General features: G+C 36.8%; 3 protein-coding genes across 3 annotated transcripts; 1 reads left to right on the forward strand and 2 right to left on the reverse strand.

The window, feature by feature from the left end:
• The first annotated feature begins 339 nt into the window (after nt 1-339).
• Nucleotides 340-5,290, forward strand: LOC110370199 (leukocyte receptor cluster member 8). The gene is made up of 5 exons (XM_021325945.3): nt 340-1,735; nt 1,820-2,345; nt 2,468-2,672; nt 2,914-3,121; nt 4,612-5,290. Exons 1-5 carry the CDS (start codon nt 657-659, stop codon nt 4,772-4,774), a joined length of 2,181 nt encoding a protein of 726 aa, XP_021181620.1. The 5' UTR covers nt 340-656; the 3' UTR covers nt 4,775-5,290.
• A 1,661-nt stretch (nt 5,291-6,951) lies between these two features.
• On the reverse strand, nt 6,952-8,438 carry LOC110370095 (uncharacterized protein C16orf52 homolog A). Its single transcript, XM_021325826.3, has 3 exons — nt 8,124-8,438; nt 7,498-7,710; nt 6,952-7,241 (listed from the first exon to the last, which is right to left on the reverse strand). The coding sequence occupies exons 1-3, from the start codon at nt 8,224-8,226 to the stop codon at nt 7,054-7,056; spliced, it is 504 nt and encodes a 167-aa protein (XP_021181501.1). The 5' UTR covers nt 8,227-8,438; the 3' UTR covers nt 6,952-7,053.
• A 417-nt stretch (nt 8,439-8,855) lies between these two features.
• On the reverse strand, nt 8,856-12,897 carry LOC110370149 (opsin-2). The gene is made up of 8 exons (XM_021325881.3): nt 12,752-12,897; nt 12,488-12,679; nt 12,204-12,413; nt 11,641-11,777; nt 10,291-10,456; nt 10,017-10,203; nt 9,650-9,732; nt 8,856-9,335 (listed from the first exon to the last, which is right to left on the reverse strand). Exons 1-8 carry the CDS (start codon nt 12,802-12,804, stop codon nt 9,224-9,226), a joined length of 1,140 nt encoding a protein of 379 aa, XP_021181556.1. The 5' UTR covers nt 12,805-12,897; the 3' UTR covers nt 8,856-9,223.
• Between the last annotated feature and the right edge of the window lie 277 nt (nt 12,898-13,174).

Raw genomic sequence — 13,174 nt, forward strand, 5'->3', positions numbered from 1 at the left:
TCAGCGTGAGCAAAATTTCATCGTAATGGAAGACCGAGAAGTGGGTCAAATTAAGATTCCAAGGTTTTCTTACATACATAGTTACCAGTGAAGCTAATATAAGCGTGTTAAAAAAAATATAATTTTGGGGAATTTGTGGGGAAATAATAAAAACACGGGGAATTTTAGGATAAGTTGACAATGCCAACGCGGCGAGGAATCCGGGAAACAGGGGAAACATTATTGGCAGCACTGCATGCTTCCCTCCTCCCAACAATGCTAAGTGTTGCCAACGCAATTATGCCATGCATTCATACGGCTGGCAGCAGTTGGCAGTTGTGAGAGTTGTGGATTCATCATAGAGTATAGATAGTAACTTTGTGGCTTTGTGGATTTTATCGCACGCGAATTGCTGTTGTATTCGGTTTTAATTTGCCTGAGTGATTATTACATTACAAGTGAGAACGGGATACAGAAATCTAGAAATATTGAATGCGTTATTGTGAATCATTCAAAAGGAAACTAATTTTGACCTTCAGACAAATACGGCAGAGGTAACGGGACATCGTATGTAACATTTTGTCTGTCGCCATTTTGTTTGTAACGATTTGTCAAAGGTCATAACGCAAAAATGTTCTTATAATCCAAATAACCTACGTTAAGTCACATTAAAAGCGATGGCAGATAATAATTCTAAAGAACCTCCAATACAGACTGTTAGTGGTTTGCCACATAATCATAATCCTTGGATGTATAACATGTACCACCAATACAATGGATATCATGGTGGCATGTATCCACCGTATTATAATCAATATTTCAATCAAATGGCCAACAACGGTGGATTTGCCAGCAATCCTCACCAGTTTCATCAAAACAAGGACCAGAAGCTGGATCTGAACCATCCTCAATTTTCGAAACCACCACCAACCACTCCTTTACTTGGAATGTCCCCACTTGATACCAATCGCCCTTTTTTTAATCAACCTCCTATCAGGTTTAACCTCAACAACATAAGAAAACCGGCACCAATAGCTCTTAATGAAAATCCACTCCTCTCAACCAATAATGGCCCTAAAAAGAAACGTAAGAAGCCAAATAACAACAAATTTAATGATGATAAAATAGAGAGTGGAAGTGAGGTACAGCCGCCGCTGCCTGATCACCCACCTCCTCTACCGCCTCTCCCTCCTCCAGACATCCCTAAGCCTCCTCCACCACCCCTAGATGTACCACTGCCCCCTCCACTGGCAACTGAAGATATACCTCAACCACCAGAACCAGAAGAGCTCCAATCTAATAACAATGATAATGCACAAGCTGAACAAATTGTTCAAAATAATAATTCATCTAACTTTTTTAAATCTACTGCTACAGGCACTTGGCCTGAAAGCTTAGAGCGCTATATCAAAAGATGCTATGAAAAATGTAAATCAGGTTTTGATAGAGATCAAATTGATATATGCCTAAAAGGAAGAATAACAGCAGCTGCCAATAAAGATGAAATATGGACTAGGAATTGGGATGAAGAACCAATTCCAAGTGTCCATAGTGAACGGAACAATTTGTCAGTTAAACCAGTACGAGGTACATTAAGTTTGTACCAAAAGTTAGAAAATGCTGTGGAACTTCCCAAAAGCAGAGGCCCATTAGGTGCTCGAGGTTTTAACAGTCACAGAAACACTCAACAACGTAGAAGGCGTCTCAGCTCACGGAGCAGATCAAAATCGAGGAGTCCTACTAGGAAAAGGCTGAGGTATGTTATTTTACACCTATAAAAATATCAGTTTATTCAAGTTCTCTTGCTTATTTGGCCTAACAATGTTTTTTTCTTTTCTAGTGCTTCTTCTGCTTCTGGTGATGAGGTTGAAGATAAAAAAAATAACAAGGGCAAAGGTCGTCAGAAAGTTAAAGATAGACTATCTTTAGATCAAAAGAAAATAGATAAAGTATATCAGAAAAGTGCTAATAAGAAGAAACCTTCTTTTGATCAATTTGTTGTTGAAGATTTACAGGGTAATGCAGAAAAACTTCTCAAACGGGCTGAGAGGTTCGGTAGTGCAGGTAATGTTCCTTCCATAGCAAGCTCTTTACAGGGTGGAAACAAGAAACAAGAACCAACACCAAGGAAATCAATCATACAGGACACTGAGGGTGACTATGAAATCAATAACATGCATATAGTAGGCACATGCTTGGATATTGAAAAATCCTTTTTAAGACTGACCAAGGCACCTGAAGCATGCGAAGTGCGACCAGTCACAGTTTTGAGAAGTTCCCTCAGGAATGTTAAAGAAAGATGGATAGACAAACAAGACTATAGATATGCTTGTGATCAATTGAAATCAATCAGACAAGATTTAACAGTAAGTTTTATTGATATACATTATGGTTATAGAATGACTCGTAATAAGAGCATGTTTTTATCATTGTTTTTATGACATTTGTTCTTCACAATAATCAATGATTTTTGTAATATGTTCTCCAGGTACAAGGTGTTCGTGACAATTTCACTGTGGAGGTATATGAGACTCATGCAAGAATAGCTCTTGAGAAAGGTGATCATGAGGAGTTCAACCAGTGCCAGACACAGCTCAAAATGCTTTACAGTGAATTGCCTGATAGCAAAAGCAATGCACCAGAATTTACTGCCTACAGGATACTGTATTACATTTTCACTAAAAATACATTAGGTTGGTTAAAACATGTTTAAAACCTATTTATATTTTGGCAACTTTATATCTGTTTCAATCATTACAACATTTTGATTGCTTTCTACTGTGTAAAAAATTTCAAAAAATTGTTGGGTTAAAAAAAGTCTCTTGTCAATGACACATGACAAAAGCTAATCTTAAGCTGTCTTTTCTGATGCAGATGGGTAGGGTAGATGGTATTTTCTTATTTCATAAATTAATAACAATGGTACTTTTTCAGATTTAACCACAATATTTCAGTTTCTTTCAAAAGAAGATAGAGAAAATGAGTGTATTAAACATGCACTACAAACAAGATGTGCTTGGGCCACAGGAAATCTACACAAATTTTTCTTGTTGTATAAAACGGCTCCCTTGATGGCAGGATATCTCATGGACTGGTTTGTTGAACGAGAACGCAAGCAGTACCTGAAATACATCATAAAGTCGTACGTCCTTTATTTTCTATTATAATTATTTGCCAGGTGCTCCACTGTCAGTTAGTTAGAGCTGTCAGTTAGAGCCACAAAGTTAAACAATCAGTATAAAAGTGAAACTCCATTAAGGTCTTGTTTCCTTTCTCTTAAGAAAAAAAATTAGGGTAACCAAATTAAAGCTCATATTAAAATTTGGATATATTAAAAAGTAGCTGGTAATTGGGCAAAACTAACTTTTATGCAGAAATCATTTTCGATCTTTGTTGTCTTTTTATATTTTGTAATAATGCATAGTATTCTTTACTTAATGTTGCCGTACTTGCGAATTAAATTTCAAGTTATCAGTTATGGTTAAAATTCTAAAATGTCGTTATTAAATGATACCGAAAGATACCGAGATAAATACTCCTCACACTCCTTGTCTAATTCTGAGTACATGTTATTCTCCTTATTATACCTAGTTTCATCAAAATCCTTATAGGAACAACCAAGAAGTAACGAACTCATGAGTACACAGTTGCTTTGGTTCAAATGCTGCAAAACTCACGTGAAACGTTTTTGATAAATAAAACAAATAAAAAAATTTTGTAACTGCCCACTATATGGAATTAAATTCGAGTCGACGAATTATTTCACTTCGACGAATCTATACTAATATTATAAAGCTGAAGAGTTTGTTTGTTTGTTTGAACGCGCTAATGTCAGGAACTACTGGTCCGATTTGAACAATTCTTTCGGTGTTAGATAGCCCATTTATCGAGGAAGGCTATAGGCTACTTTTTTATTCGGGTTCGTGCAGAGGTTTCCACGGGATGCGGGTGAAACCGCTGGCAGAAGCTAGTTATTTATACCAGCTAATTCACTCTAGGTATAGTGTCAAGAGTGAGAGTGATAATTAAGGATAGCTATAAATTATCTTCTTATTTAAAAAATGGGTATACCCAGAAAGTTTTAACCATCTTTAATACTAGGGCCTAAGACCACACCACACAAGCGGCTACAATCCGCTGGTATAATATTGCCTCACAACTCTTGCCATATTCGCATTACTGGCATTTCTTGAGTAATCAACTTCAGTTAGAAGGGTTTCGAAGGATTCAAATTTAACAACTTTTATAATAATTGTAAGAGAATTTTGAGATTCTTATATGGGATCGAATGTCTACACACTGCATAATAATTATGAAAATTGCCATCAGCAGGCAGGCATTAAACTAAACAAAGGTAAAATAGCCTTAAATTATAGTTTGTAGTTAGTCTTATATCCTCTGACTTATTGTGAGTAGACTATGCCTATGTACACGAATGTATCATCAGTTTAGTTCCTGAGTAAACAAACTGCGTTTTTTACAAATCGGTAATGCACTCGTTCACTCTTTTCCATGGTAATGCGGGTTGTGTATGTATATCATATCGCAAGCACCTTATTTACCATATATTTGAAAAATGTACCTTGCCAGCATTGCTGGCTGTGTTTTATTAACATTGCTTTATATGTGCAGCTACAGACAGAGTGTTCCTGTGGACTTCATCATTCGAGAGTTGGCGTTTGAATCAAGCTCTAAAGCAGTTGAATTTTTAAATCAATTCCCACTTTCGTATACCGATTGCGATCAATCTCAATTGGATTGCAAGGCGAGTCTTCCAGCTGTTTCGAGTATATAACATTTCCTATTTGATAGCCGTCCTGTTATAGTAGCGTGTTGTTGCGTGGTAATGTAACGATTATGGAGCTGCACTTTGTTTGCTGCGTGCCTGTCAGCCAGTCAGCCAGTCGTGATCATCGCTCAACATAATTTACATCTTAATTTTAAGCGCTTTGCTAGGATGAGGCGGCATAATGAAAAGTGGCATATTCAGTTGTACAGCAGAAAAGGCTACAATATGAAGAACCCAGAATAAATACCGACAGTAAACAGCTAATATGCACAATGTTCAGTGGGAATCTATAAACAATTTATTTTAATGTGAAGTGATAACAGACTTAAAGAAGACTTTATTTGTACAGTGTACTACTGAATGGACTAAGTGTTAACGTTTATCTCATACGGTTTTTGTAAATATTCCGATTTTATGATTGTCTATTTCAAGTTTTATTTGTATTAATTATGAAATATTTTTAAAGCACGCAAATAATTCTATTTTAGAGATAGTCTTAATAAATGATTCTGGTTTTTACAATACTTCGTTTCATTAATGCTAGTGTTGGAACCCCACAATTTTAAACGTTCCAATATAAATGGATTTCACACTGAAAGTGCTCGGCGCGTGGCTGCCATTCCGGTATGACTCCTGGGCCTGGCCTCCTACGCCTGGGGCCAGATTCTCTTAAGTTAATAATGTCAAAATCTAATAGAAATCAAATCGCAATATGATCGCAATAGCAGTTTTAACCATATCGGGCATTCTACTACTAATATAAGACCAACGACAATAGACCAATCGTATTCCAACGACATTAGATCGGTTTGCGATTGGTCTGCTATTTTGGTGATTTTCGTCTATACGGTAGTTTGATCTACAATCATATTGCAATCGTAAATCATTTGCAGACAAAATGATTCATTATTGAATGACAGAAAAGGATAAAAACGTTTATTTCAAAGAAAAAATAGCGGAATGCCACATACGCTTCAATCGTAATCGAGTCGGGATTGGATCTCAGTCGAATCGAGTCGAACGTGAATCGTATGTCGATTAAGTAAAATTAGGAGAATCGGGCTCCTGGAACAATATTCCCCCGCCAATAAGAAATACCAAAACTCTTGTTGCTTTTAGAATACAGCGATAGCAGGTACCTACCTGCCGTGATGGTGTTTCGTCGCCGCTTACACAATAACACATTTTTACACTTCAATATTAATCATACATAGGTCATATTCAAACACAACACACACACATAGCATAAAACACTTAGGTACTTCAAATACACACAGGGCACACACACACACTAATCGTCTACTCGACGCGTGCGTCGTTTCAGGGATCCAGCAGAATACCAGCGCCAGGTATTCTACCTGACACATGCTGAGCTGTACTCCCACTCGGTGCAAACTTAGGACACTGGACCGCGCCGTTAATTTCTGTTTGTATTTTATGTCTGACTTTCTACCCACTTTTTGTTTTGTTATCTTTGTGGTTACTTTTGTTTTGTCCTGAATTAACGTTTTATCTATCTATATCTATCTAATACGGCCGCGATTGTATTTTTATATCACACAATGTTGTAAAAAAACTTCCATTCCATTCCGTGGCAGTGTAAATTGAGCCGTATTGTATCCCCATACATCAGCGGGAGACTATGATTTCAATTTCACGAGTAAATGGCTGAAGCGGTTGGGATGGAAATAGAGGATGGATGAGTGGAGGAGGTTCCTAACCCCTTTCGTTAGATTCTCGGTTCTATCCGAAATCGCTTTGTGTTGTTCGGGGGCCCAATTCTCCTAAGTTAATAATGTCAAAACTTTAATGGAAATCGAATCGCAATATGATCGCAATAGCAGTTTTAGCCATATCGGGCATTCTGCTACTAATATAAGACCAATCGTATTCCAACGACATTCGATTGGTCTATGATTCTGGAATTTGGTCTAGGAAATGATTCATTATTGAATGACAGAAAAGGATAAAAACGTTTAGTTCAAAGAAAAAATAGCGGAGTGCCACATACGCTTCAATCGTAATCGAGTAGTGATTGGATCGTAGTCGAATGTGAATCGTATGGTTGCTTAAGTAAAATTAGGAGAATCGGGCCCCAGGACGCCAGTATCACAATTCTGTTCTTGGGAGTCTCAGATCCGAGCTTATTTGGTCAAGTGTTTATTTTCACACCAAAAATAAGATAAACTAAAATGATTTTTTATTTTATACATAACAACAACCAATAGTTACATGGAATACATCTTATATAAATTACGAGTAATTGAAGATTCTTAACGCCTAGACTAAAAATGAGGCAGGCACACTTTGCCAGCAAATAATTCTGATATCACAGTAATCCAAAGAGATAGAACAAATAATATGTATGATATGCCAACTTGGTGGCTGTTTGGTAGCTGGTAGGGTTGACCTCCAATTTCGTCCACATGGAATCCCATTGGGAATATGACAGCTGCTAGGCAGAAGACAACCACTGAAAGCAAGATACAGTCAATCAATTTGATGTTGTTATGAGTTTCATTACAGTTAACAGCAGAGAAATTAGTTGTGCCTCACGATTTCTGCTGTATCTCAGGGAAACTAATTGTGTACCACAATAAGTTGTAGCATGTTCAAGGCCTCTTATTGCCATATAATTTTATTTTTTTATAAGTTTTTTGCATGAAAGTGTAACAAACATTCACATTTAACAATACAAGTTAGACTATCAATATTGAAAAGTTTCATACTTGCTGCAAATCCAACCCATCTTGCGTATGGTATGACATTTCTATCAAAATGACTGGATGCCAATAGTATCACAGTAGTGGTAATACATATACATCCAATGAAGATGCAGATCAAGGCAAGCAACCATTCGGGTTGTAGATCGGGAGTGTAGCAAACTTGTGGCCGATTGTACAGTGTAATGCAAGACCACATTAATCCAAGCCTTGTGTCACCTGAAAATAAACCTTTTAAAATATAGGTTGAAGATATTGAGTACAAAATAGAACGTTTGAGATTTACGAATTTAAGTTTAATATTATATTATCCTAGTGATCAAATAATAGTATTGCATAAATATTTAAGGACATTATAGGAAAGGATATACATTATTGCTTGTTGTAGTAGATGTTAAAAATATAGTTTTATTTGTATATTTATTTTTAATATTAGTAACCCGTGGGTCATTAGAAGTAAGAAAGCTATTAAACTTAAATTGACATCAGCCAATTTCATAGTGTTCAACATAATAATGGAGTAAAATAAGTGTAGGATCTACAAAAATACAAACCTCATTCGTTGTTGGGGAGTCTGTTAAAAATCTATCTTTGGTGGTAATAAACATCTAGTAAGTGTAGATTATACGTACCTCCAACTTCGGTAATAATCCAATCTGGCATTGCGAGGCTCACAATAGCAAAAACATCTGCTGCCATAAACAGCGTACCTGATATTACTGTTAATTTATCCATGGCGAAAATACGTTCTCAAATATTGTTCCTATTCACTGTTTCAAACCAGATGTTAATGTAGATATCGATTACATTATTTAAAAGGTCTATAAACTATTTTTTCCTCGTTAGGTACGTTTTAACTATCGAGTATCGCTTTCGTTCAAGGTTTTTATTTATTTATTAGATAAATAAAAACAATGACAGATAATGTCAGATATTCCAGAAGTGACAGATAGTGACAATACTTGTATTGCCAACTCATCTAATCATCGGGTTTGGTAGAAATGGTAGGAAATTATGAATTTCTCTTATGTGTATTAAAACTCCCACAAAGTTTAAATCGAGGTTCTTGGTAAAGTAGATCGGAGTTAAAAAGAAAGGGTTGTAGATATCGAGGTAAAGTTGACCGAAGCAGGTAAGGGCTTGTTTTCACGCCTTACCTCTATAGTTTTATAGGTGGGGTTTAGTTTGTTTTTACCCTAAACTTCGAAACTACTGAACCGGTTTGAAACATTCACTATTAGGAAGCACTACTCCCATTTCCTGAGTAACATGGGCTATATTTTATCTGAGTACAGAATATGATTAAAACACCATTCGACTAGATAGGGGAACACTTCGGGAAACTGGTAAATAAGTAGCAGCCATTTTGAATTCATCATCTGTTATTTCATATCATAAACATTTACACATAATATTGATAGTAATACTATTGTAAGTATTAAATATTAAAAATTCAGTCCTTTAAACTTGCCGTAGTCGTCGTATGTATAAAATAGTACTCGTATTATGTTGAATTGCTAATCTAAGGGAAAAGACCTGTAACGGCTAAACTATTTATAGGTAGGTAGGTACGACAAAGTATTATGTCTATCATGATGATGGAATAATTCTGTCAAGTAACATTTAGCCAACCTGAAATGTCCTAAGCCTAGACTTTTTGCCAAGTGGTGGCCATTTTAACTTTAGGCCATTTTGAGCTTAAATTTTAACATTTAGGAAATGTATTCAGTGTTTAGGCGGGTGCTGCGGCTGGAGCGCTAGATACTGTATTGCTGGTAGCTGTTGAGGCTGTATCGTCAGGCTCCTGAATTTGTAACCATGGCATGCGACGTTGTAGTTCTTGCCTGAAAATATGAAAATATCGTCGTATGTTGAGGGGGTGCTCAGAGACACTTGTAGAACAGAGAGGCGGTACATATCGATATAGTTAATAGTCTGAGATTATGAGAGCAAGGGAAACATTATTTACCGAAAATTGTGATTTGATTTCAATTAAAAATGGTTTTCGATCGTTAAGTTCTGGTTAAGGACATTTTAAGCCAATTAAGTATTCAAAATCGATCCATTAATGTGATTAATGAGAAACTTACGACATAACACTTTTCAAATTATATAGTTTTGTTAAAATTATAATTAACAGAGAGTTGAGAATAGGTACCTGTATTTTGGATGACTAATAGCGTACACCCATGGATCGATGCAAGCAACAGCTTTACAGGCGACCGCCGGAATCATTGTTACCTGTTCAAAAAATGTAGTTAGTACACATTGATATACAAAAACCTTCAATGTTAGTACATTACAATGTAGGTAGTAGTTACCTTCTAAGTACTGATAAATATTTTGAGATTGCCGTTACGACTGATATGATATACTATAGCTATATGGGTAACGTAAAATCGAATTAGGTACAAGGCTTTATAAGGCTCTAATTACAGTAGACTTTTATTAAATTAGATGCAATAAGATAAGAAGTACTATTTAAAAATAGTGACCAAAGATGAATGTGGTTTTGTGATATTTACCCCAGGTGTCAATAGTTGTTGGTTTCCGAAAGCGCCTATAAGCGCCATAACGCCATAGGGTGTCCACGATGCTACAAATAAGAAGCACACGGTGAGAGCTGCCTTGGCTATTCGGATTTCAGCTGATTCTGCACCTGCGTTCTGGTTAGCTCGAAGTGATTCTACGTTCATTTTCTTAGCTTGTTCCCTGAAAAAAATATGAGTGTTTACTTACGGCTGGATTTCTGTCGCACAATGGAATAGTTATTATTTAAATAAGAAAATTGAAAAATACCTTAAAGCGGCTTCATGTGCAAACACCTGTTTAACGATTCCACTGTAAAAGTATATAATCATCGACATGGGGAAAACGTAGCTGCAGGCAAAAATGCAAGCCACGAATAGCTTGGTGTCAAAAGTGTTCGTCAAGTAATCAAAAGTGCATGATGTCAAATAACCCTCTGAAATAAAAGAACAAAATATTTGTAGTCAATGGGCGTAATCAGTGGCGGATTTACCAATAGGCCAAGTAGGCCAGTGCCTAGAGCGGCAGATTTAGAGGGGCGGCAAATTTAGCAATTTTTTTTACAGGTTTTTTTTATAATTGAGTATATGAGTACACAATCCATATATAAATAGACGATTAATAAACGCAAAATTAATAAACTGTAATATATACTTAGGTACTTACGTGATCATGAATTTTAAAATATTCTAATAGCGTTTCAATAAAAATAAAATAAAAAATCCGCTCGCTTCGCTCGCGGTTTCGCGGCTTTTTTCATCATTCCTGGTTTGTTATGCGCTCTTTGAGTCCTCAATTTAACAAAAAGTTAAAGCACCGAACTAGCAAAAACAACTGACGATTTCTAAGCTGTTTATGAGGTGGAGGACTTTTGTGTCCCAAAACTCGAAAAATTTCGCGCTCGCTGCGCTCTCAGCTTTTTCACTTTACACCGGTTTTTTTCAAACTTGTTTGAGTATTTTTGTGTTCCAAGACTCAAAAAATTTAGCGCTCGCTGTGCTCGCGCCTTTCACTTGACAGTGGCTATTTTCTGATTTCTTTAGGTATTTTTGCGTCCCAAACATCAAAAATTTCGCGCTCGCTACGCTCGCGGCTTCTTCTCTTTGAAGTGCTTTTTTACCACTCTTGTTTGGGTAGATATTTTTGTGTACCAAAACTAAAAAAAAATTCGCGCTCGCTTCGCTCGCGACTTTTTCACTTTACGGCGGTGTTTTTTTACTCGTTTTGGTACAAAATTATTGAGTTTTGGAACAGAAAAGTTTTTACATTTGTCGTATTTTTTTGGGGGGCTGCACAATAGGTAGTCCGCCCCGGGTGCCACCCGATGCTATGTCACCACTGCATCATAGCACCCTAGTTTTTTTTTAGTGTTTGATGAAACTCGATTGAGCCGTTTAAAAGTTACAGAGGTTTTACGCTTCAAAGTCGCTGTCATATAAACTTGTTAACATTAAACTCTTCGGTACATAGAGGCTTGCAAAAATAATCTAGTAACTGACAGAAATATCATTAAGTTCACAATCATTAGAGGCGGCAAAAATTGAATGGCCTACTAGCGGCAAGTTTGTAAATCCGCCACTGGGCGTAATCGTTGTTAAATTGTAAATGAACTGTACAAACCAGGAACATATCGGCCCCAGATTTTGAAGAGTGGCAGCAGAGCCCATGGCGTACTGTATATCCAAACAAACGCGATCATTAGCAGAACCTTGCCTCGGGACAGGCGTCCGTCCAAGGGCCGAGTGATTGTTGAATGCCTGAAAATTAAGAATTTTAACGTATTACACATATAAAACGAAGGGGTTATCAAAGATGATTGACCAACTGTAATAAATAACCCCGCCTGCAGGAAAAATTACAACTCAACAGACTGAAATGGCAGAAACAAGTTGGACAATCGCAGCTGTTGAACTTCCTTGCTACATAAGTAAATGTTCGAACAGTCTATATTTTAAATAAGACTAGTATTAGTGTAGACTAGTATTAATTTAATGATACATAAGTAGTTAGGCTGAATCTAATAACCCGATTGTAGTAATCAGTTGGGCCGTTTAGAAGATACAAAGCAATAAAGAATAGCGTAAATGTATAATACAAAACGCATATTACAAGATACGCAGAAAAGCCTTTTAAGCAGTCGGTTAAAACATAAAAATAAGTATTAAAATTAGTCGTCCCTTTACCTGTCGTAAGCGATGCAAGCATTTGTCATACCTGCACCAATGCCACTATACGCGCCCATCAACGCGAATAGCTGACAACCGAAGGTGCCAGTAGCAAAACCACGCATTGCACTATTGTATATAAATATTGGAGCTTTCGCCATCATGATAAAGTCTAAAATTGCTAATTGTAGGATTAGAAGATTACTTGAGGTCCTTAAGCTTTTAGTTCTGCAAATTAAATGTTACATGTTAAAATTAAATTAAATTACACTAAAATAAACAAAATAACGGATTATACAGACGTTGAAAATATGAAAATAACTAGTCCATTGCCGACTAGCGCTGCTGCAGTAAAGAATATGTAGAGCAATGCTAGCGCAGTGTGAGCGCTGGCCGGGGGCGCAGGAAACGACAGCCAGTGCTCGGGCACCATGGCCAGGTCTTCTCCCGTCAGTCCCGCGCCCAGCATTTCCGTATCACCCGCCCCACCAGACCTAAAAGTTACACGTTATTGTAATAAAAAAATATTAATTAATAAAAAGTGAGATAAGTTAAAAATAACTCACTTGTATGCTGCAAAGTGCGCATCGTAGTATGAATTTTCTGTTTGATTGTACATGTTGAATTAATGTAGGGAAGGAATGAGCAGTCCTCGGTAGTGTGCCTGACTGCCCACTGCACAGACTGACTGCTGTCTGTCACAGTTCGCCCTATGCTTTTATATCACATAGTCCTACTACTAACTAGATTGAATGGATTATCCGTTGTGACACCTTTGATAGGATTAGCAGAGATTTGGCTTACACACGGCCAGAGATTTCTGTAGATGTGGTTGGTAATGTGTTTAATTCTACCTTAATGCGGATATAATGTGTTTGTACTGTATGTAGGAAGCCACCATAGAATTACATTAGGTATTGTATTACCTATTTCCCGCCCAAATATTAGTCGAAGTTTGCGCTGATCATTCCCAACATTGTATCTAATTG

This window comes from Helicoverpa armigera, chromosome 11 (assembly GCF_030705265.1).
Source record: "Helicoverpa armigera isolate CAAS_96S chromosome 11, ASM3070526v1, whole genome shotgun sequence".
Lineage (NCBI taxonomy): Eukaryota > Metazoa > Arthropoda > Insecta > Lepidoptera > Noctuidae > Helicoverpa > Helicoverpa armigera.